General features: G+C 38.3%; 2 protein-coding genes across 4 annotated transcripts in view; one reads left to right on the plus strand and one right to left on the minus strand.

Annotated features, from left to right (window-relative positions):
• Positions 1 to 5,253: 5,253 nt before the first annotated feature.
• On the minus strand, positions 5,254 to 5,841 carry LOC148876614 (uncharacterized). The gene has a single exon (XM_088967694.1). It carries the CDS (start codon positions 5,839 to 5,841, stop codon positions 5,254 to 5,256), a length of 588 nt encoding a protein of 195 aa, XP_088823820.1.
• Positions 5,842 to 11,964: 6,123 nt separating this feature from the next.
• Positions 11,965 to 25,959, plus strand: part of LOC148876615 (kinesin-like protein KIN-14B) — a 131,206-nt gene continuing 117,211 nt past the window's right edge. Inside the window, exons 1-2 of one of the 3 annotated variants that reach the window (XM_088977228.1) lie at positions 11,965 to 12,303; positions 12,534 to 12,746. In XM_088977228.1, the coding sequence (XP_088833354.1) occupies positions 12,552 to 12,746 (195 nt within the window). In that variant the 5' untranslated portion in view covers positions 11,965 to 12,303; positions 12,534 to 12,551. The remainder of the gene's footprint in view (positions 12,304 to 12,533; positions 12,747 to 25,959) is intronic. The other 2 variants (XM_088977391.1, XM_088977309.1) reach the window with 2 other exon arrangements.

The following is a 25,959-nucleotide window of genomic DNA, read 5'->3' on the forward strand; positions in this document are numbered from 1 at the left end:
GCGTAGATTACACCAGGTCTGCGTTGTTTGATTGTTTCGTCAGGAAACGCAAGATAATTTCATTAAGAGGACAATGTTTTGCATATTGATGTCACGAAAGCCAAGGCCCTCAAAGTCGTCCTTATCATCACACGTGGTAGAAGGGATTAATTGTGTTGACATGAAATAAGAAGGGATGGCAGAGATAGTGGATTCAATCAATTTATACCTCCCTGCCAGCGTGTGAGAGACAATTACTCTTCCAACTTTGTACGTAGCTTTTGAGTACATTTGTCTACTATGAACTGCCAAGATTCAGCATTATTTCTTTGTAAAATTGGCGGACCCCAAAGATATGTACTTTTCACGCCCATTGAAGAACATAGATGACTTTGAAAAATTAATCAATTGGCCTGAGCAGCTACTGAAGTGTTCGATGAGATCTTTTATCATTCTTACTTCTCCGTTGGTACATCGCCAAATATGATGATTGATTTTTTGGGGAATTTCGACTCACCTTGAAACCACACATAGAGAGTCAGAGTCCCATTGATGACTAAGCAAGTAGAAAACGAAAAGGTACACAGAGGGCAACCTTGTCTCAATCCTCTTCAAGGGATGCTGGGGTCACCGAGTTCACAATAAATCCGAAAAGTTGTCGTGGAGATGCATGCCCTCACTAACTTAAAAAATTGGGTTGAGAAGCCCCTCTTTCTTAAAGGCCATAAAATAAAGTTTCATTCAATTCTATCATAAGCTTTAGCCAGATCCAAGTAAAAAACTTCCCATCTAACCATTCATGTGTTTCATAGAATGAACAACTTCATACGCGATCACCCTGTTGTCATGGATCTGCCTACCCAGCACAAAGGCATTTAGGAAAGGTGTAATGAGATCATCAAGAAACACCTGTAATCTAGAAGTGATAATTTTAGCTACAATCTTATAGGGGACATTTGTCAAACCTACTGGTCGGAGATCAATCAAGTACTCCACTGTTTCCTTCTTCAGAATTAGGACAATGGTAGTATCATTAACTTTAGCAATTGTTTTCGGGTTTTGAAAAACACTTTTGTGAACATCCCATTGAAATTGGGTGTCACTTCATGGCCATGAGTAGGGGTGGATTTGAGCCGAGCCTAGCCGAATAGTACGAGGCTTGAGCTTGGCTCGAAACTATTCTACAAGGCTTGAGCTCGGTTCGAGCTAGAATCTTGAGCTCTCGAGCTCGATTTTTGAGAAAAAATGTTTTATAAAAAAAATTATATATAAAAATATTTTTTTATTTGATATTTAAAATTTTAAGAATTATAATAATTAATAATTATTATATTTTTATTATATATATTATTTTCTATAATTTTATATATATATATATAAATATATTCAAGCCGGCTCGCGAGCCTCACGAGCCGAGCTCAAGTAGGCTCGAGCTTGTCTTGTTTCATAATCGAGCCAATGAATTGGACTCAATCTCGATCGAAACCGAGCTGAGCTAAGCTCGTGAAAAGCTCGGTTCATTGTCACCCCTAGCCATGAGAGGAGCCGTCGCCACCCATCAACAACTTAAACAAATGAGTGATGGGCCTCCCTTGTTTGAGAAAAACATAAGAAAAAAAAAATGACTCCCAATCCCAAAACAAGACTCTAGGTATCAAAGGGAGGGAGAGGGAATGTGTTAGGCACCCCTCTCCATTTCTTATCTTGTGAATGCCAATCAAAATCCTAATAAAAAAACCCAATCTTAATGAAAAGATAAATGGCTTCCTCCAATTCAATGAGGGTTTATCATAAAGAGGATGTTCTCTTACATGGCTCAATCTTCTCTTTTCCTCTTCCTGGTTGTGGAAAGCCCTTAAGAAGCAAAGGGGTGAGTGTCTACACATCCTACCCCCTCTTTATCCAAAGCCTCCCACACTCTTACTGGAATAAGAGAGATGATGAAGCCACGAGGGAAACAATCCACCATTAACTTCCATCTAAATCGAATTCATAAGCCCCTAATCCGAATAGGATGTATGCATTAATTTATACAAGAATAAGAACATAAATAACTAGACAATAATAGGAGGACCGAATTCATACATAACATCTTCATTCATTATCAAACAAAATAAACTATAAAAGTAAGATAAAGATAATATAAGTTAAATAAAATCACAGATATTTTCAATGAGAAAAGTTTAAAAAGAGATCAAAATAGTAAAAAACAAAAGCAAAAAACCAATCAGCCCTATTCATTCATTTTCAAACAAACTAACCAACAAAATAAAATCACAGAAACCAACCTAAACATTTTTCTATTGGCCAAAAACGTAAAAATAAATAAAAAGAAAAGAAGTTGTAAATTTTATTGAAAAGCTACCTCACTTGTGGCTTTTCTATATGACTGTTGGGACTGTTATGTGAAGGTTTTTGATGGATGGACTGAGATAGGATGCCCCCTCTTCCTTCTTGGCTGAATATGATGGATTGAGATAGGTTCACCTTAGAATTGTGGAGGAGGAGGAAGATAATGAGAGAGATGGAGAGAGCTTGAGGGAGAGGATTAGAGGAAGAAGAAAATTAGAATGAGGAGATGGATAGGGGAAGGTGGTTCAGTGATGGGAAGAGTGAATGTAGAGAAGGGTCTTCAATTGAAGATGGGTGGTGTCTAATGCTAGAGAGAGAGAGTTTTAGAGAGAGAAAATAACTCTTTTTAAGTGAAGAAGACTTCTATTTTTGGTCAAGAAAAAAGCAATTTGGTTGGAAGTTAGCTACAATGGATTCAAAGGAGAAGGGGGAACGTCTAGAGACCCTTTGGGTTATTAGGAGTTTCCCATATTAGTATCATACGAATGGAGTTTTCTTTCCTTTCCCTTCTCCAACAAAAATCTTTTTATTTCTTAAAGAACAATAAAATTGTCTTTCTTATACATGACTTTTCTTAGAGGGAAAAGTTGCATGGTTCTTTTAGGAAGCAAAAGTGAATCTTCCAAAAATGGCAAGGGGCACCTAGATCTAGTCCATAATAGAAAAAACAATCCATGGTTGGGATTAAACAAGGCTAGAAGCAAGGAGATCCAATGGTTGGGGTTTTGACACATGGTAGTGACCTCATTGCAAATATTTTGAAACAAGATTTATGAGTGGGAACTATGCTATAATTTTTGAAAGCAAAGAAAGGACATTGATGCCCTTGATTGTATTTGGGAGGTTTTAAGGAGATCTAATGGCTAGGTGGGTGACAAGTGTCAAGGGGGTTCATGTAAAAAGAAAAACAAAAGGGATCTGGTGGGGAGGGACTAGAAAAGTACTTTCGGGAACATGAGAGTGGTGGGAACAAATGGACGTTTCAAATTTGAAGTCTTCCATTTATGAGCATCCAAGGGTAGGAAAACTAGCTCTTATAACCCAAAAGATGAGATTGTGGAAACGTCCTTGATGGAACGGCAGAACGAGCATTTTATGGCATGTATTTCCCAGATAGTCGATTAAAAGGATGACAATGGGTTTGATTGGTTTGGTGGTGATGGTCGGTGGTGTTTTCTTAAATGGATGGCAAAATGGTCATTTCAAGGTTTAAAGTCGGATACATCATCGATCGAGAGGCTGATAGAGGTTTAGTGGTGTTTTGTAGTGTAAATCTTGAGTTTAGAGAGTATTGAGCGATAGGAGTGGTTTATTTAGAATCTTTCTGAATGAAGGGTAAGATCATCATTTCCATGTTCAAAATGGGATGGATCGTCAATCGGGGGGTTGACAAAGGTTTGGATGAGGTTTGATGGTGTTTTGTAGTGCCGATCTTGAATTTGAAGAGTATCAAGTGATAGAAGTCGTTGATTCAGAATCTTTCCAAATGAAGGGTAAAATTATCGTTTTAATGTTCAAAATGGATGGATCGTCGATTGGAGTTTGAGATGAGGTTTGTTGGTGGGGAGTAGTGTTTCATAGTGCAAATCTTGAGTTCAGAGGGTATCATGCAATAAGAGTAGTTTATTTAGAATCTTTCTGGATAAAGGTAAAATCATCATTTCAAGGTTCAAAATTGGATAGATCATCAATTAGGGGATTAATAAGGGTTTAGATGGGGTTTGATAGTGTTTTGAAGTGCCGATCTTGAGTTTGGAGAGTAATGTGATAGGAGTGGATGATTCGAGGTCTCCAGATGAAGGGTAAAACTATAATTTCAAGGTTCAAAATTGGACGAATCGTCAATAGGGGGTTAACAAAGGTTTAGATGAAGTTTGATACTGGGGAACGATGTTTCATAGTGCAAATCTTAAGTTCAAAGGAAATCGGGTGATATGAGTGGTTTATTCGGAATCTTTGCATACGAAGGACAATATGGGCATTTTGGATCTAAAATTCGATGGGTAGTTGATAAGGATATTTTGAGTTCAATGGGTATGTTTCATGTCTTTGGAGGTGTTGGAATCACAGGAATTTGGATAGAGAATATCTCGACCAATGAGGTGGCTTAAAGTGGAATCTTATCTTGATGAATGGTTAAAGGAAATGATGATGTGTTGAATTTTGGTGGATCGCAGGTTTTTGGTTTGAGAAGCGTAATGAGACTGGATGCATCGAAATGGAATTTCTTATGAATGAACGGCAAAATCAAGGAATTTAGGGTTGAAATATTGCGTGATTGGATGTTAAAAGATTTTGCTTCATATGGTGAAGTTTGATCATGGGGCGGAAGTGGTGATGTGCTGTGATCATGGTCGTCAAAAGGGAATAGTATAAATTAACAATGGATTTGAGGGTATTCGAGTTGAAATTTGATGTCCCTGGATTTTATCATGCTCCAAAGTTATTGGTGAGGTCCGATTGGGCCATTGGGGTATGAGAAGTGGAACTGAGCAAAAATCGTGTGCTGACAACCTTGAACAAAACCGATTAGATTCCCCCCCCCCCCAACTTCGTTTCAACATTTTTGATAGAAGAGAGCATGCACATCGTTAGGTCCTGGTGCCTTTAGGGGCCCAATGCTAAAAAGAGCTTACTTCACCTCATTTTCATATGGTATTTGACATAGAAAATCATTCATCTCACCTGAAACTTGGCTTGGAATAAGGGAATCTGAAAAAGTAATAAATTGTGACCTTGAAGAAGTAAGTAGATCAATAAAGTAACTTTGGATTAAATTTGAGATTGTACCTTCATCCTCGGTCCATCACCATTGTGGTCACGTAACCAATGAATTCAATTTCTACAATGCCCGCTAGTTGCAGTCACATGAAAAATCTCGGTTTGTCTATCTCCATCTTTTAACCGGTCATCATAGACTATCTATTTCCAATAAAGTTCCTCTAGTTCAATGAGCTTGTCAAGTTCAAGGCGAACCTTGGTTTCTTCCTCAACATCTATTTGCAAAGAAGACAATTGATCTCTAAGTTGACAGATCCTAGATCGGAAAGAACCTATACGGTCTCTACCCCAAGTTGCAAGCTTCACTATGTGAACAAAGTTAGTTTCCTTGGTCCAAATAGCTTCAAACCTATCATGGGTTTTATGCTTATGTCTCTTAGTATGAGCATATAAAGAGATGGGGTAGTGGTCACTTCTTTCGGCAGTAAGATGCCTAACAAGGGATTGAGGGAAATGAACCAAACAATCAAAAGAGACCAAAGCTCTATCCCTTTCAAGCACTAAGACATCTTGTCGCCTATTCGACCAAGTGAAAGGAGGGCCAATAAAAGCAACATCAATCAAACCACATGCTTCAGCCATTTCACTGAAACGTCGAATTTGATGTCTATCAATCTTTTTGCCCCCAACCTTCTCATTTTCATTGCTAATTGCATTTAAGATTACCAAACAAGCACCATGGATTATGAATATTAGAAGCAATAGATTTGACTTTATCCCAAACTTCATGTCTTTGCTCTTTTTTTTTTTTTTGATGGACATAAACAGCTACGAGGTCCCATTTGAAAAGCATTGGATAATTTAAAATGGAAGCATGTATTATATTTTGTAAATGAAAGATTACATTCAGATGAATTGACTTACTCCAACCTAACCATAGTCCACCAGAACAACTAACAAATTTCACAATAAAATAATTATAACGTTGCAACTGTTGAATAATGGATTCAACTATATTCTACCTACAATGAGTTTTTGAAATAAAAATATGGTGGGCTTAATTTTCTTGGGGAGGGATTTGAAATGTCAAACTACCAAGTTGCTCCCTCCACTTCTGCAGTTCCAGGCCAAGAGAATCATGGCTAGCGTGGTGGCAATTGAAGGCTTGCCACCTCGGCCATTTCAGTTTGCATCCTCCAAAGTGTTTGATCCCTTCAAATGAGCTTTTTGCTTTAAGCATAAACGATGAGTTGGCGTGACTTTAGAAACCAGGCCCAATGAAGGGTCAATGCATGCAAGGTGAGAAAATTTCTTGATCTTGGGCCTTGCGTTTGCCTTTTTGACAACCAACGATTAAGATTGACTCTAGTTGCAACAAATTTGACATTATTGGGTCATGGCTCTTTTGATAAATCCCAATATCCATATCCTCAGAGTGTGAGATGTCTACAATTGTCTTGCCATTTAACGCTTGCTTACCTCCCACTAATTGTAGGATTGAATTATTATTAACTGAAGGGGGTCCCTCCCTTTACATCATAGTTGGGTTGGATACATTCTCTTTATGCAAATCACTACCGAAATTCTCGCCATATAAATTTCTAATAGACATCTCCTCTTCCAAGGATTTTGGATCTGGTAAATCTGCATCCACAGATCTGGTAAGGTTGCCTGATCGAAGGTTGCCATGGTATTCTTGCCTTTCATCCAACGTCGATGATGGTGTAGTTTGCTAGCCATGTCCTTTAGAGGCTTTACCACTACAAAGCTTTCTATGAACTTCACTATGAATGCCCTTTGTATAGCTACAGATTAAGTAGTGTTGTAGTTTAACTTTGGTCACTTCATCCTAACAGGTCTCAAGGTGTTCTTCTATCTCTGCTCGAAGGCTACACCTATCAACAACATGTCATAATCTGTCACATAGCTTGTAGAAACGAGGAAGCCACTCATAGTGAAACCTCACTATGATCTCCTTCTTATCCAAGAGTGTGTAGGGTGTGCTGTGCACTAGGCTTTTAAAAACATTCATTAAGACTTTGATTCTAATGAACTTACTCCAGTTGCTCACTTCATCTTCTCTAGGTTCGTAAGGATTACCTATTGCTTCTACGATCTTCATGCCAACTTTGGGTTTGAGATATTCAATTAGGAGTCCTATAATATGAAACCAAACATCAATTCTGTCTAAAAGATATGAATCAAGTGTTTTATTTGGGAGACATTTCTCCATGATTATATAGTCATCATTGAAAGACCATGGTCCTCCATGGAGAGAATCATCCTGATGTACTGCTGATTTGATGTGAACTAAGAAAGAATTGTCTTAGAAACTCCACCACTAGTCTATCTTTATGTAGTGTCCAGATTGTATTCAAGTTCTCCCGTAAGCCTGCTAGCCTTCTTTATCAGTCAAAACCCTAATCACCATACTTATGTTGCAATCTACGATACCATCAATATCTTCTTGATTTGCTTCAATCATTAGTTTATCTACTGGGTTGAGGATAAGTTCGATTTTATTAAACAGATCATCAATTATGGACCTTCATGAGGAGTTTGGTGGATGATCCATACCCACTTGAGAAAAACAATTGGGTAAGAGAAAAAAAATCTCACCAAATAAGGTGAGGAGACTCACCAAAAAAGGCAAGAGGGCGACAACAATAATTACACCTCGTTTGTTAGAATAACATATTTTGAGTGTTGGATGTGTAGTTAATACTGAGTAATAAATAAATAAAAGAAATAACCAACTGATGCTTCAATTGGTAGGTTTTCTTTAGCTAGTTGTAATAAACTAGGATCAAATACTACTGCCATCAAGGGGGGGGGGGTGTTTTGGATGGGGGTTTATGGGCATGGGAGGCTGATCATACTTGTTGGTGTTGGGATGATGTATAAATGGTTGATAGTAGTTAGTGGTTTAGATGTTAGACAGTGTATTCCCTTAGTTCCAATCAGATTGATGTACAAATACGATTATTTTAAATGAATAAAAGTACATTATTGTTTCATGTTGATATTGGTATGTTTCTGTGCAATTACCACTTAAACTAAACATTTATGAGACTCGTGATAGTTTAAATGTTCTTAGGTATTAGATAGACTTAGGGAGTTTATCATGCCAAGGCTGACATTGAGTTTATGGCCCTTGGATTCGGATTGACTTTTTACACGTGGAAAATTGCACCAAATGCAATTTCTAATCCTCAAATCATGGACAGAGCTTTTATTTCAATTGTTGAAATGGTCAAAGAAGATGACCATAAGAGGGAAGGAGCAAATGGGGCAAGGAAACTAGTTATATCGACTGGTGATAGATGGCAGCTTAGGGAGTACCAATAGATATTTTCTTGCACCAAAATGTTGGAGGAGCCCGACACCTGCATTTGACAACAAATGCATCAATGGGACTCAGATCCCAATACATCAATGGGATGAAGGTCCCAAGTCCAAGTACATTAAAAAGGGACATCACCTTTTACCTGGTAATCATTATCCTACAGTGATGGACCGACTTTCAGATTTTTTCCAATTCAACCTTAGGCCCTCTCATCTCCTTAAATTGGGTGCTCTCATAATTCCATAGTAATTATCTTTGCCCCGACTTAATGGGCTAGCCCACTTATAACCCAATTTCAAGCCCCATCCCTAACCCCTATAAATTCAAGAAAAGTAGGAGGCCCATGGACTTGTTGGTAAAGAGGCCAATAAAAAAAACTCAAATGATTACACTTTTTTCTTATCAGCCCTCATTATTTCGTGTTAAACTAAAGTTTGTTCGCAATATCTTATAAGACCTAACAGAGTTGTTGACCTGGGAAACATCATTCTCCAAAAGATCCCATTAGCATTGCAGGTGGTCCAACGCATATTGCCCTCCCCGCATGTTTTGGATATCATTATCACTTTTCTGCCCATTAACGATGCATGGAAATGTACCTTGGTTTACAGAGACCTACATAGATAGCAGGAACAATAACTAGGTTTGGAATGATATTCAATATATAAATAACTTTTCAGCCCATTACATGTCTTGATGATAAGGAATGTGGTACAATTCGTATTCCCAATGCATGGGAGATTTCAATGAGGTGATAAATGAGTGTGCTCTTGTTGATCTTAGAGCATCAAAGGCTCCTTTCACTTAGTCCAATAGAAGAAGCTCGGGCCATCTGACTAATGAGCACCTTGATATATTTATAGTTTCAATACAATGGTGGCCTATCCTACTTGGAAGCTATTATTTTCAATGAGGTCATGGGTCGGACCGTGGCCCCATCATTTTGAACACCTCCCCCAACACTTGTCGTGGTTACTAGCCTTTCCACTTCTTGGAAGCCATTTTGCGAGCATGGGAGGTTGGTGTAAGGGGTGTTTTGAGTTCAAGTATGGGCATAGGTAGGAAACCTAAAGATATGGAATATAAGTTTTTTTATTGAAAAATCAGGGACCAAATCAAATAAAGGCCGGTCAAGCACCAAACCCTTATTTTATAGTCTCAACCCCAATCAGGTCACAAATTGGCGATGCAAAAGACGTTATAGCCTACTATAGATATTGAGATGAAGCGGAAAAAGACGTATTAGCGACAAAAATCTAGAGTTTAATGGTTACACAAGGGTGATGGCAATACAAGCTTCTTTTACAAAATAACTATTGTTTGGCAGCAAATGAATCATATCTATTGCATTAAAAATTAGTCTTAACACTTAATTCACTTTGAGCTTGAAACCCAACAAGTAATTATAGGTTATTTTGATAACCTTTTACTTCATGTGCCCCTTACATTGAAAATAACATTATTGGCATTATTGAATCCAAGTTCTCTAAGGAGATGAACCAAGAGTTGTTAAGCCCTTTTTATGATATGAAAATTTACTCGACAGTTTTTTCTATTGGTGCATGCAAGGCCCCCATGTCAGACATTTTTTTTTCCAAAATTTTTGGTGAGTCGTAAGATAGGACATCACTCATGAGATTAAAAGTGGGTTCTCCCTAATTTTATTAACTTCACTAGCATCACTATGGTTCCCAATTTTTCTAATCTTGAAGATATTTCATAGTACAAGTCTATTAATATGCTCCCCCTAATCATTGACCAAAGCCAATATGCCTTCATAAAGTATAGATTAATTTCAGATAATATCATCCTAGCCCATGAAGCATTCCACTTTCTCAAACTATAACTAAAGGTAAGGGACACTATATGGGCCTAAAGATAGATCTAAACAAGGTCTATGATCACCTTGAATGGTCTTTCATCATCAAGGTGCTTAATCGACTTGGTCATAATAAATATTGGGTTGATCTTATTTTCAGTTGCTATTCCCTTGTGGAGTTCACTTTTAACCAATAGTACTCAATAGGGCCATACTAAGCCCTCCAGGGGTATTAGACAAGGCAATCCCTTTTTCCTATACTTGTTGGTCCCATGGAATTGCTTTATTTGGTATCCAGTTGGATGCACTTCATTCTAACAACTCTGATAATTGGCTTAGTGAGATCTTCTCCATGGTTATTTTCATAATATTCTAATCCTACTTGTTGTTTCCAAGGAATTGTTTTATTTGATGGTTGATATGGACTACCATAAACCATTTTCTCTATACAAATGAGCCCCTCTGTCCTATTAGAACTATCCATTGTGCCATGGCTTGGCAATTAGAAATATCACTAGCCTTCTATTCTCTCGTTTTTTCTTTTTTTTTTTTCACTTGCCATCACCCCATATCCTCTCTAGTGCTTACGAGTTGCTTCCTCAGGGATGGATTAAGATTAGTTGTGATGTTGCTTTTGACAACTATTGTGAACACCTTCCTTGCTTGTATCACTCGTTTTGGGTCAGTGGTCATAGAACCTTGGCAATCTTTGCTTTAAACGTTGACGCTATTGCCATTTGTCTTGCATGTTTTCCGTGCCAACAAAATTAGTCAAAAGAAACAAAACCCATGAGCCTGTGCCCTTGAACATTTTTCTCACTCGTTTTAATTGGACACTTGACAATTTCCTTTATGGAAATACAAACAGTTTGTAATGTAAGTTTGACTAAGTAAATTGGTTGCAAAACCATAGTGGGTATTTTGGTGAAACACAAACTGTATATAAACATGTGCAACTGTAGTGGGTGATTTAGTAAATGACCCTTGCCATAATCTTTTCAAACTTTAGAGGCGTGTTCTGTATCATGAATGCTTTTGTTTTCAACTGCTCCCAAAACACAATACATATTTTGAAACCATAGCGGGTGTTTTTGTGAAACACAAACTATAGGTAGTTTTAGTAAATATGTGAAACTATACTAGGTGTTTCAGTAAATGACCCATTTTTTCATAATATTTTTTTGAACTAAAAGGGGTGTTCTACAAAATTAATGCTTTGTTTTCAGTTCGTTTTCAAAATTGCTACACCATTAAAGAAAAGAAAAATCCTGAATAGTGTTATCGTTTTGAAAATTAAGGTTTTGTTTAAAAAAATAAAATACATGTTTTTTAAATCATCAAAATTAGATATCATATAAAACCGATACTTGCCTTAGGTCCTATAAATATCACAAGAGTTAAATTCAAATACCATATATCATATATGATTAATACTTATTTGTACACACGCATATATCATAGCAGATGCTCTTACACTAATATTTTCCAAAACAAAACCAAAATTTGAAGTATAGGTTTGGGCTTCTTTCGGATAGTTGAAACCCTCGATACTGAAATGGGCTTCTCCCTGAACTAAACCCGGCCCAAACCCAAACATTTTTAGGTCAGACTGGGATTGGACTGGCATCAGATTCAGCCCTACCCACGGAGCTTGCTGCTTCAAACAAGCGACAAACACGTAGGGAAGCTGTAGCCTGTACCCCGAGGGAGAGATTCATCTAAAACAGTGCGGACATCCATGTTCTTCCACCACAAGACAACAAACAAAGTACTCATTTTCTCGAGTAGCAACAAAGAATGTACTTCGTGGAGTGTTTTTTTTCTTTCTTTTTCCTCTCTACTTTTCGCTGTTTGCGGTAAATTTACACGGTTTAGTTTGTTCCCTTCCCATTATGATTAGGTCCCGTGAGAGGCAAGCACAAGGGAAACCATCTCACGTATATCTTCACGTGCCCTCCATTCCTTATCCTCGAAAAATTGGGCGCGACGCAGAGCTGCGGCGCAAATTTTTTGTGAGCGCAAAAGCAAAAGCGTGTCTCGGTTGAAACACAGAGAGCGCGAGCGAGCTTTTTCTCCATCTTGGGAGGTAAGGGACTAAAGGCGGGTGGGTGTTAAAGGAGTTCAACCTTCAATTTTCGTTTAATATCAGGAGAGAAAATGGAAATGCTTGATAAATATATAGATGAGAAGGAGTTTTCATGACGATGGATAGGCTTTTGCTACATATTTTTCTTCTGGCCGAGTCTACCATTTTCCTTGTTTGTTTTCGTTGATTTTTGTTTTTTCTCCGGAGGAGTCTCACTGTTCAAGATCTAGGGTTCGGGAGAAGCGGTAATGGCGGACCAGAGGAACAGGTGGAACTGGGAGGTCCCTGGGTTCGAACCGAGGAAGTCATTCGAGCGGGACGATCATGTACCCGCTCCTTTGGTTCGAAGGTACTCCATTTCGACGTCGTCAGTTCTGTCGCACGTTGACTCGTCGAGGAACGCCTTTGCCGCGAAAGTTCTGAAATTGAGGGATAAGGTTAAGGTATGAGCTGGCAAATCGTTATCGGTATTATTATTCTTAGTTTCTACACTAGGTTTCAGTTTGTTCTAATGGCGGATGTTGGAGCTGTTTAGTGGCAAGTCAAGTAATAAGGAATGTGAGGGGGTTGTGTGGCTTTTGACAGAATCTATTTTTTTTTGGGTATGTTGAAAGACTGAAGTTTCTCTGTTGTCAATTAGAAACCTTTGGAGATTGTCCGTGGGGAGATGTTGGAAGGAGTCTTGAGTTACCCTTTAAAATGCTGTCAACTGTACAGTAATTCATGCTAAAGGCTGTTAGTGGCTATGATATAGCAAACTTTAGCTTTAGAAAATTGAACTGTTCCTATTTGGGTTGGTTGATGGGATCGGTAAAGATGGTTTCTTATTGGTTTTGTTAGAATTTGTTTAGTATTTTATTCGATGAGCATTTATCAATGAATAAATATGGGTAATACTCCCTTTACAAAACAATCATGTTGAACTTAGTTGGTTGATGGGAATGGTAGAAATGATATAGAAGTTACACATCGAAAAGTTAAATATAAGAAGTATATTCTTCCCTTCATTACATAAACCAGAAAACCTCACCTGCCTGGAGTCAAGCAGAATATAATACCAAAAATAAAGTAAGCCTCTCTCTTTTTTTCCTAATAACTTTGGGCATAGGGTTGGCTGCCTATTAAGAACCCTGCTGATTACATTCTTTCTAAATGCTCCAACATATAGCAAAAGGCACCATATTCCACATTATACAGCTCTTCCCACTAAAACTTCTAACTGGCCATGCTTGGGCCATAGGTGCTAAGTTCAGTGGAAGCACTCTTTGATGCCCAAAAAGCTTGACAATTCTGCGATGTTTTTAAAGGGTGGTTATAATGGATCAGAAGATGGGGGGGATAGTCTGATTATTGGTTTGGCAAAACAAGGCACACATCGTGGACATATCTCCTTGGCTATAAAATGGTCACTTGTGAGGATTTTGTCTACAAGTCACTGTTCTCATACCAAAAGAAACTTATGAGTTTGAATGCAATATGTGGTGAGTAGGATACCTTTTCTTATGGACATGGAGGCAGAAGTGAAACAAGAGAAAGGATGCATGACAAATTTCAGATACCTCTCCAGTCATTGTCATTTTCCTTTGGTAGTGTGATTGTGATTCCACATTGTGATCTTTTTTGGCTAACCTGATGAGGTTGTTGATCTCATATTGTCATGGATCATACATCCATAGGTAAGAGTAGCAAATTGATGTCTGGGATGCTTGTAGCAGTTCTTTTGATCCTCCAATGCTCATTTGTCTGGGAGTTATGGTACTTTGCCCTTATATGGTTGGATTTGTAATCTTCCTCCTCCAATCCTCCAATGCTCATTTGAAGCTTGGAATTATGTTGTGTCTCTTAAAGGAGTTCAATGAGAGAACCTTTGAGGACAGATCTTTGTATCCCAATCATTCAAGAAAAATATATCCTTTTCTTGATCTGTTGAGAGCAGAGCAAGGGTTTGGTAACTGATGGGACATTTCTTGCCTAATACTGCCCTTTTTTTTGAAAGAAAAGTAAATCTAATTTTAAAATGAATATGAATCAAGGAACAGATAGCAGTATACTGCTAGTAAGATGCTTGAAGGGGTTGGGTTTTGGTTGATTTGGATTTGTTATTGCCTCAGAGGATTTTGGTTTGGGTTGGCATTTCTTTTCGGGTGATTGCTTATCACCTTCATTCTACCTTCTTTTTTGTTTTAATAATTTTTTCTGTTATCTTCCAAAAAAAAAAAAAGAACTGCTATTAATCCCCAGTATTCTACTTTTAATTTTACAAGCTTTGCAAGTTAATTCCCGACCTTGGTGATCCCTACACAAGGAATTTTCTTGAGGCCCTGGTTCTTGCTAGAGAGTCTTCCAAGGCTATTTGCTGATAGTGAAATCCACCCGGACAAGTAATTCAGGGAAGAGGAATATAATGAGATTAAAGGATGAAAAACAGACAGGGGAAGAACAAGAAAAGAGTAATGGGAGCAGGAAGGATGGGGAAAGAGTTTGGCACTTAATTTGTCAATATTTTGATGAACTGGTAATATTGGACCTAGAAGGGAGGCAAAGTGAGAGAACAGAAAAGCCCCATGCTATAGGCCAAAACATAGGAGTAAGGTGGTGGTACTAATTGAGTTGGTCAGAAACTCTGAAAGTTGGAGTACTGTGGGATGGGGATTGAGATCTTTTAGATCTGATGATTTGGAGGTCCACGGAGAGTAGAAAGGTTGATAGAGAATATCCTTGCTTAGGGTTTCAAGGTCAATATTCCTTTTCAGAATCTGGACCTAATTACTAATGTATGCTTTTGGAATGTGAGCTGATATTTATAGTTGCTCTTGGAAGTTTTCAGATTTGTCTTTTTTGGACTATTTACTTTATTACGTTGCCTTTATCTTGGTTGCCTTTCTTGGGAGTCACAACAAAGCATTTTTATAAAAATATTTGTCCGACATGATGTTGTGTATTGATTAGTTATGCCGCATCAACTTTGTTACAAGAGAGATCACGTAGGGGCTGGTAGACGACCATGTGGAAGAATGAAGTAGTTGAATGCTTGGAGGAGTTGGTGGGGAGATTTTCATTCTTAGTAAAACTTAGTAACTTGGTTGATGGATTTATATGGGTGATGACAAGTGTTTATGGCTCAAATACTTTTTCAAGGAAAGGAACAAGTTCTAGGAAGAGCTCTATGCCATTAGAGGTCTATGGAATGGGCCTTGGTGCTTGGGGGAAGATTTAATGCGATAAATAAACCCAACCAACAGATACCCACAACTATGAGAAATTTTAACCACTTATTGATTAGTGTGAATTGAAGGAAATTCATATGTTGCAAACTAGTTTAACATGGCCCAAACTCCTGAGCAACCCCATTTGCTCCAAATTGAATAGATTCATATTCACTTTACATTGGGTAGACCATTTAGAAGGGACTATCTCAAGAGCAAGTTACAAAAGGTTGTGTGATAAAGAGAGGAAGAAAAAGAAAAGAAGAATAAGAGTTTGTCAAGAGAATGAAGCATTTTACTGTTCACACCCAAAAATTTTATAGTGAGACAATTGACCAACTAACTTCATACCCCACAAAAAGTAAACAAATCTCTCCACTTGCAACTCTTTCTCTAAAGAAGTGCCTACCACTATATGCTTTGTATGATCATGTTGAATAGGGTTGCGGGCTATGTTTGTCGCAACTTGGTTGTCACAATATAACATCATTGGAGTATCTATATGTACTCCCATCTTTGTCAACAAGTTCTTCAACGATAACAGTTCAAAAACCTCATGAGGCATAACTCTGTGCTTTGCATCTGCACTAGGTTGGGCCAAAACAAATTGCTTCTAACTTCTCCAAGATACAACATTACCATCCACAAAGGTAAAATAAGTAGAAGTTGAGCACCTATCATCAATAGAACTTGCCTAATCAGCATTCGAGTAGACCTTAACCTTGAGATGCCCATGATCAAAATAGAACAGTTTTTTTCCTGGACACCCCTTTAAAAAGGCAAGTATTCAATTTACTGCTTGCATATGTGAAGATCTAGGATTATGCATATTTGACTGACCACATTCGCAACATATGATATATCAGGTATTGTCAAACATAATTAGAGAAGGCAACTAACAAGTCTTCGATACCCACCTTTATTAGGAAGGACATCTTTGTTATCGGCTCCTATCTTATGATTGAGATCAATTAGAGTTTCAACTGGTTTACAATCCAATCTTCCTACTTCCTGATGAAAATCAAGAACATATTTCCTTTGAGAAATAAAAATGCCCATTTTTGATCTTGCAACCTCAATCCCTAGGAAGTACAAGGATTTCTAATATCATTAATTTCAAATTCTGTAGCAATGAAAGACTTCAATTCAGCAATGCCTGAAACATCATCCCCTGTGATAACAATATTATTGACATATACTATCAACATAGTCACATGGCCATTGGCTCTTCTTATAAACAAGGTATGGTCATCTTCAGATTGCGTAAAGCCGATTTTCAAGATCACCTTTCTAAATCTGTCTAACCAAGCTCTAAGTGATTGTTTAAGGCCATAAAGGGATTTCTTCAAGCGGCAAATCTTTCCTTCACTTCTAGGGATGTTCACTCTTGGAGGAAGATCCATGTAAAAGAAGGGGTTTTGTTGGGGGGGGGAGGGGAGAGGATAGCTTAGAAGAGGAAATTGATGAAGCTGAAGAGGAAGGAGTGGAGTTTGAAAAGTGGAGAAAAAAGTGGATGTGGAAAAGGTGGTGGAAACTGGTCTACCAATCAGCCAAAAATTGGGATTATTGGTTCTGGGAGGGGAAGAGTACACTAGAAAAATGTTTTGGGAATTAGAGCTTCAATATCCAATGGTTGTTGAAATGTCCTAACTTAGTGTGTTGTTAGTTTTGAGGTTTATGTTTAGGGTTTTTCTCTGTTGGTTGGGTTTTTTATTTTTGTTGAGGGTTGCATGCTTTGGAAGCAAGTGGGGGTTATTGTCTGAGTATTAAATTAAAGCTGTGTTTTGTTTGGGATTGGGAGTTTGTGTTGTTCTTGGGTTCCTTTTTAATTTGCGGGTTATTCCTTATGACCTCCTTTGTACTTTTTCTTTTTCCTTTTTTCTTAATAAATTGCCTTTTTATTCTACTACCCAATAAAAAAAAGAAAAGATCCATGTAAACCTCTCCCTAAAGGTTGCGATTAAAGAAGGCATTCTTAACATCCATTTGATACAAGGGCCAAGAATAGTGGGTAGTTAGAGACATAATAACTTGAATCGGGTTCATCTTGGCTATAGGAGCAAAGGTTTCCTGGTGATCAATACCATAAGGTTGAGTGTACGCTTTCGCCACAAGGTGAGCTTTATACTTTTTAATCGAGCCATCAACTTTATGCTTCATAATGCATGCCCACTTGCATCCAATAGGAACTTTACCTTTTAGGAGAGAAACAATTTCCCATGTTTGGTTTTTTTCAACGGCCTCCATCTCTTGATTCATAGCATCGTTCCAATGAGGGAATTGCATTGCTTCAGTAACACTGTGAGGGATAAAAACTGAAGAAATGACAAATATAGGCACAATAGTAAGGTAATAAGGTATCATAAGAGACATAATTTGAGATAGGATATTTAGCACATGATCTTGTTGCTTTATGAACTGTAATAGGGATGTTAAGGTCAGAACTCACATTAGGAAGCTCAGTAACAGGCAGTGATTTAAATGGCGCGCCTAGGTGCAATGGTGGGGTGCATTTTAGGGAATGCGCATCGCCTAGGTCCTATGCACCCCTTTCAAAAGGCGCATGCCTGGTGCGCCTAGGCGTGCACCTTTTTTAAAATTTTGTGCTTTTTGTTTTTTTTTGAGTCTAATGGCTGGGCCGGGGGCTCCACCAGCCCCCTATTTGCTAATGTTGTTCATTCATTCATTGCAATAAAATACCTTCTTAAAAGGCAATGAAAGTTATACAATCATAATTTTTTATGCGAGAAATAAGAATTTCAGACCCTAATATATACTTGTTCGGGCTTGCCTCAAGGAGCGTGGTACAAAGGCGACTCATAGAATCAAGAGTACAATATGTTTTACATCACATTAGCTATTTGAAGCAATGCAATTAAGGAAAAAAGAGATTATGGGTTTCACATGCTTGAAAATGCTTTATTTGTTTACTTTTATTTTTAAAATTTCATTTGAATACGCTTTACATGTTATGTTTATGTATTCTAATTTTAGATAATAGGTTTTTTAAAAAAATTATTTTAAAATTTAAGTTTATTTTTTTTATTAACATCATGTTTATTATTTTTTGAATTTTTTATTTTTTATTTTTTATTTTGGTAATTTTGCGCCTTGCTTAAAAAGGCGGGTGCCTTGCTTAAAAAGGCGGGCACCTTGCCTTGCCTTGCACCTTGTGCCTCAGGCGCAAATTGACACTTGCGCTTTTTTTGCGCCTTGTGCTTTTAAAACACTGGTAATAGAAGCATAAAAAGCAGGAAGTTCATGTTCCAAATTACTTGAGTCTTGGAAGTCAGATTGTAATGGATATTCAATCTCTGGAGCCATCATCTTTTCTATCTAATGAACCATTGGTGCTAATACCGAGGAATAGGAGGCACAAGAGCACTACTACCACCACAAGCAGGAGGAGAAGAAGAGGGACTAGCAGTATGAGTTGTAGCTTGTGCAAGAATAGGCATGGAAAAAGGAGGGACGTTTCTTGTATTCTAAGTAGTTTGATCTTGAAGTTTGCAAGGGAGACTTATGATTTTTTATCCCTCCTAAAGTCAGTGCTTTCTATTGGGAAGTGTTCCCTGGCTCCATCAATACCTATGATTTGCTTCAAAGAAAAAGACCAAATTGGTGCTTGTCCCCAAATCCATGCTCCTTATGTAAGCTGCATGGTGAGACTGCCTTTCATCTTTTAATATCTTGTCCTTTTGCTAACTTCGTTTGGGAGCAGTTTTCCTCTCTGTTTGGATGCAGCTGGACTCCATCTGCTAATTTGGAAAGCCTCTTTAGCTCTTACTTATTTAGGTGTTCTAAAAGGAGAGGTAGAATTATGGGAAGATGTACTAGAGTAGTAGTTGCTTGGACAATTTGGGAAGAAAGAAAATCTTTGATGACAAAGAAAGAAGCAAAGAAGCTATGATTGAAGTGATAACTCTAAGGGTGGTGCATTGGGTGGAAACACTAAATTTATTTGCTGATTTTAAGACAGAAGACTTTTTCAGGCCGTGGGGAACAATTGTAAACATTACATCTAGGAAATATATTGTGATTGAATCCTGGTCCCCTTCGGATGCTGGGTGGAAGAAACTAAATTGATGGCAGCTGTTTGGGAAGTCTGGGGCCATCGGGCATTGGTGGGGTAATAAGGGAAGAGAATGGAAATATGCTAGCCATGTTCTCAAGTCCTATTCAACACGGTGATGTGGTGAGTTCAGAAATGAGGGCTGCAGTGTTTGGTGTTGAAAAAGCCAAAGAAATGGGGATCGATAGGTTGATTGTTGAAGGTGACTGAAAAACTGTGGTGAACTGGTTGAAGAAAGGGGAGGGAATTATTTGGCAGTTAAGGAATGAGTTCAGGAGCTTCAAAGGCTTCTAAAGACATGGTGATTCAAATAAGATGGATTAGAAGATCGGCTAACAGCATGGATGCTGGTCTAGCTAAGCAAGGAGTACAAAGACAATCTATGTTTTGGGCTATGTTCTAGTTAGTAGGATATTTCTGTTGGGTTACCCTTTGGGCTGTGTTGTAATTAAAGGGATTGTCTTTTGGGTTTGCTTGGGGCTGTGATGTATTTAGTGGGACAATGTGGACTGCTTGTTTGCCCACAACTTCTTCCTAATTAATGAATCTTTTTCTATGTTGCTGATAAAAAAGGGAGACTTGTGATTTGAGATTGATGGAGGAAGGTGAGGACAATACGACTCTCAGTAGTACTGAAGGGAGTAGCAGGGAAGAAAGGGAGGATGAAAGAGAAGATGGGGTGCACGAGAATGAAATAGAGAATAGAGGGGAAGGTGGAACATTGAATAGGCGGCTGAAGGTAGGAGAAGGTGATAAGGTGGGGGGAGGGCAATTGTGGAATTTCAGTTAAGGAAGGGGCTGGGGGAGTTAAAGGGGGTGGATAGGTGGAGAGGCGTGGGATTGAGTGCAGGGAGGATGGCTTGACACATTTTGAAATAAAAGGAGACAAAAAGTCCCAGATGGTAGGTGGAGTTGGAGGGGGTTCGAAATCAAGTGAGGCCCACTTTAATTCCATTGGTTTGACCAAAGTCAAATTTGTCTTTCGGACGAATGGGCTGAGAATAAGGAGGGGGAAGGGATTTATCGAGAAAAGGCTAGCAAGAAAGGGCTTTTTGAAAAGGACGAGAGTTAGAAATCTGAATTTGTAGGAGGATTAGATTTGGGTAATAGCTCGATTTGAAGGAGATAAAAAAGTTGTAATAGTTTGGAAACAAAGTTGAAGATTTGAAGAACTAGATAGAGCAAAGGCTGACAGGAGGGGAGACAACCTGGAAGGGAGAAGGAGGTGACGATAGCAACAACTCAGAACTAGAGTGTCAACACTGAGTCACAGAGTTGATCGGCGAGCTCTTTGTCCTCGTAGATCCATTTGTCGTAATTGGTGATTGGGATTGGATCTGTATTAGAAGAGTTGAGGTCGGAAGGAGATTCAAGTGCGGTGGCACTTATGGAATAGGAAGTTGGGAGTGAATTTGGGCTGACTACAAACCAAGTGGTCCAGCTCAATGGTGACGTAGGTACTATTAGATCCCCCAATGTTTCTTTTTCGAAGGAGGTGGGTGAGACTATGAGAATCTGTTGGGGGTGGAGAAAAGGGTAGGGGAAAAAGAAAAGAAGAGTGGTGGAAAATAGAAATCATCGGTTGATAGGGGGAGTTAAACCCAGAAAAGTTGTAGCTACCCATGTATATCGCGAATAGTCATCAATTAAACGAATGAAGTATTTGTAGCCACTCATGCAAGGAATAGAATAAGGTCCCCAAATGTCAACATGTATTAAATGAAAAGCAATATTACTTATTTTGGTTACTTGCAGAATATGTGGTTATACATTGCATTGTAAGGTGTTCATGGGCTGGGCTTGGGCTTGGATTTTGCCAAAATTTGAATGGGCCCAACTCGAAGCCCAAGGTCAAAACAATGTAAATCCAAGCCCGAAGCTTGGCTCATGAATAGGTCTATTACTTTGATGGTTGACAAATTTCACATTGCAAATTAGAATCAAACATACTAGGAAACAAAAACTTTAGTGAACCAAAAGACACATGCCCAAGACAGTGATGCCATAATTTCAATTGACTTTAGTTTCTCATCATGACAAGACTTAGGCTAACACGTTATCCCTAACATTGGAGACTGATCAAGAAGATAAACTCCACCGGCTTCATTTCCACTATCAATCATATTCCTTGTACTCGGATATTGAAAGACACAATGTGAAGGAAAGAAGGTTATGAAACAATTATGAGATTTGGTAAGGGAACTAATAGATAGGACATTTCTATGCAATTGTGGAATATGGAGTACAGAGTTCAAAGAAAGGTTGTTGGTAAGTTTAACTTCACCCAAACTCGAGATTGGAGTTTGAGATCTATCAACAACGGTAATCTTACCTTTCCCTGAAAATATCTATAAGTGGTGAAGTAGGAAGGCGTACCAGTCATATGATCACTGGCTCCTATGTCAATTATCCAAGAGCTAGGGGATGAGGCATGGCACACATGTAGGGGTGTCAATTGGACTGGATTTGGTCCAATCCGATCCAGTCCATTGTGAGTCCATTACAAATGGACCTGGTCCAATCCAGTCCGATGAATATTTTGGACCATTTTGGACCAGTTCAGAGACTGCCCAATCTGTTCAAATTCCTGTTAATTTAGATTGGTTTCAACTCAAACCTGGTCCATTGACACCTATGTTCTTATCTTCTATCAATGGACCAGATATTGGTTTAATCCAATTTAAATTCATTATGGATGGACCAGGTCCAATCCGATATGTCATATTGGTATGTCCAGTCCGTCCAAATTCAATATGTCTTATTGGTCCGTCCAATCTGTCCAAATTGATTTTGATTTGGACGGAGTCCAGCCCAAAACCGGTCCATTGACACCCCTACACACATGTGCAATACTTGATTTTGCATAGGCATTGTAAGGTGTATGTGGACTAGCTAGCAGATGTAGGCAGCCTGTTCTTTTCAAGTTCACGTAAGATATCTCTCAATTTGTCCATCACATCAGAGGTGTCATGAGTAGGTGGCTGAGCAGGAGGATTTCCCTCAAGAATATGAGTTTGAGCTTCATGACTGCTTGTAGCAATATGAGCATTTCCCTTCTTTCTAGTTTTAAACTTCTCAGGCTTCAGATGGGGATTTAATTTCGAAAACTTATCCTTGGTGTGCTTTGGCTTCTTGCAATATTCTCAAATAATCTCTTCGGTTTTTTCAAACATAGGAGGTTTATTGGAACTCTGTTTGGGCTTGGTGGACACAAGGGTAGTTTGTTCACCTATAGGTACCTGCATCGTAGCATTCCTCCCACTCTCCTCATTCTGCACAAGGGAATATGCTATGGAGAGTGACAAGATATTGGTTCTAAGAATGTGCTGTCTGGTGAAGTCATAGTTAGCATTCAGTCTAGCAAGGAAATCAAAAACTTTGTTTTTTCTCAATACTTCCTGTATTGCTCAGCATCTACAGGATCCTTCCACACCAAGGCCTCTAAATGATCAATTTCTTCTCAAATTGATTGTATGGAAGAGAAATACATAGCCATTGACCTCTCCCCTTGACGCACATTACATGCTTCTCTCTGCAACTAATAGATTCTAGTAGCGTTTCTAGCTTGAGAATAAGTGGTAGTTAACCTGTACCATATATCCTTGGTTGTTGAAAGTAACATATAGTTGCGGGCAATGTGTGGCTGCATAGAATACAAGCCATGACATGACCAACATATTATCCTACTCCCATTTGAAATGATTTGAATATTTAGGTTTTGGTTTAGCTTCCTTACCGGTAATAAACCCAAGCTTATCTCTCCCATCAATTGTAAGCTTAGATGATTGAGACCATCCAAGGAAATTTGTTCCATTAAGTTTAACAGTAGTAATTTGTCCACTGGCATTATCATTACCTCTCAGGAAGACATAGGTAGGCACATAGACATCCTTGTGTGAGTCCATTGATCACAACCCTACCCAAAAACTTTTCTCACCAGCACCATAATATCCCAACACTAGCTGAACACCCAAAACCCCTTCCCACAAGGTTGAACAAGGGTTGCAGCAATAAAAAAGGGAGAAAACAAGTGCTGGCGGAAAAATAGAGGAAGAAAAAAAATTTCTCAAAAGAATTTTTAGGGCTATAAGAATTGGGGATCACCTCCTGCATACTTGAAATTTCTCACGATCCAGGAACAAGAGATTTTAAAGGAAACCAACCCACCATATGAGCACAGAAGCCCTAAACTCCAAATCTGGATTTTCGTCAAATTTCATCCAGAAAGTCCAAAAGAAAATCTCAAGCACCTTCAACGTACCATGAAACATGTGCCAAAATTCTTCTAAAATTGAGGTACATCAACATGCATTAGAAACACATGGGTTGCCGTTGACTGTATGGACTGCTGATGTCCGCAGGTCTGTCTGTGAGTCATGACCAGCAGTAGACGTGTCCCTTGATCTCAAGGCGCTTTGATACTGAGTTACAAAAGATTGTGTGATAAAGAGGAAAAAGAAAAGAAAGGAAGAGAAGAGGAGAAGGAGAAGAAGAGTTTGTCGAGAGAATGAGATGTGTTATTGTTCACACCCAGAAACTTCGTATTTGAACATAATGGTGAAATTTCAAAAATGTCCATAACTAGGTGCCCTAATACAAAAAACATAGAAAAGGATGAAAATTCCCTTATACTCTCAACAGAGCATTGCTACGATTGGCCTCAAACCATAGTCCAATTAGACTGGGCTTAAAAGATTTGGTGAGAGGCCCATCACCTATAAGATTTGAAAACATGTGGCTACCCTGTCATCCGGAATTCATTGATAAAGTGAAAGAATGGTGGGGACAAGAGGTCAATAGAGTTAAATGAAAAGGAATCAAGTTCTATAATAAACTCCAAATGCTAAAGGCAAGAACTAAGGAATGGAATATAGACAATTTTGGGTATTTCTCAAAAAAAAGAAAAACCGGATCATTTTGGGAGGATAGGGAGAGAAAGAATAATGGGAAGATTGAATAATTGGACATTAAGGAGGCCTGGGGACAAATGCATGATAATGATAATGAGGGAGGGAAGAAGGATACTAAAGAGAGACTTGGAGGATATTCTTTTTAGAAAAGTGATTGGTTAGAGATAAAAGCTAAATTATAACTGTCTAAGGAGAGAGATGGTAATACTAAATTCTTTCATGTAATAGTGAATGGAGAAAGAAAAAACAACTTTAGTTGTTACTTATAAAAAAAAAAAACAACTTTAGTTGAATCATTTTTTGCATTGGTGGCAGCTATATCTTTATTTCTGAAAGATGGGTTGTTACTGATGATATAATCTATAGTTAAGGGGGCTTACTTCTTTTGTGTTTTGACCCAATGCACCACTGTAATTGTATTATTCTCTATGATCTCTTCTTTGGTTCTTGTCTTGCCTTGAAAGATTCTTGCATTCCTCTCTTCTCACACTAACCACAGGTTATTGCTCTTGTCTTTCTCCACAATATTCTACCTCTCTTTGTGGCCAAATGCTAAAAAGGATGAGCTAAAGTGACCTTCCACTGCTGAGGGAAGGGGTCACCAGCAGCCAAAAGAGAGAAAAAAATCAAATCCAAATACTACAGACAAATGAGCAGGAGACTAGTAGATAATAGGTAGCTTTGCTGCTTGTGAGTCAAAGAAAACAAATATATAGAAATAAGCAGTAACAGGGTTTATTATAAAAAAACACTAATGGGGTTTCCACTTTTAAGGATCTTTGTGTTGGTTTTCATATGTGTCACCTCCCAAGTCCCAACATAAAGCCTCGATTTTAGGTGGTGTAGGCTTGCAGAAGATTAGATGAGGAAGAGATAGCTGAAATGAAAATAGTACTAGTGAACAATCCTGAAGGGTTGAAGGTTCAAATGCTGCAACGTGATTTTGCTGTGTCTAGAAGAACTCCATCAAGGATATTAATAAGGTTAACTTCAGTAGCTTTTCACAATCCCTAAGCCGTTGTCTATATCTGTAATCCCAAGTATAATTCCAGAGTTGGAAGTGGGAGGGAAGTGACAAACCAGTTTATCTTTACTAGTGGAAATGGAGAAAAGGTCATGGACAAGGCCCTTAAGAAGAAAGCTGCCCCCTCTCCCATAATTAAATCTTCCTTTAATTATGTCCCCTCTCCCATTATTAAATCTTCCTTTAATTAGGTACATTGTACCTAATGTACAGTAAAAAAGAGGGGGGGGTGGAGGATATTTGGAATGGTTTTGCAAGGGGATGCCAAAGAGGCTCTATGCGCCAAATTTGCATTCCATCCATTGGTCAATGGAAACTTGAGAAATTTTATAAGGACTACTTTGGACTTGAATTTTGCTTTTTCTTATCCAGATTGTTGTATTTTTTTCTTATAACTTCTTATTGTAAAACAGGTTCAAACTGTAGTTGATTTGTTTTCCATCA

The sequence above is a fragment of the Nelumbo lutea genome, chromosome 1 (genome assembly GCF_056320005.1).
Source record: "Nelumbo lutea isolate HS-2025 chromosome 1, American lotus-T2T, whole genome shotgun sequence".
NCBI lineage: Eukaryota > Viridiplantae > Streptophyta > Magnoliopsida > Proteales > Nelumbonaceae > Nelumbo > Nelumbo lutea.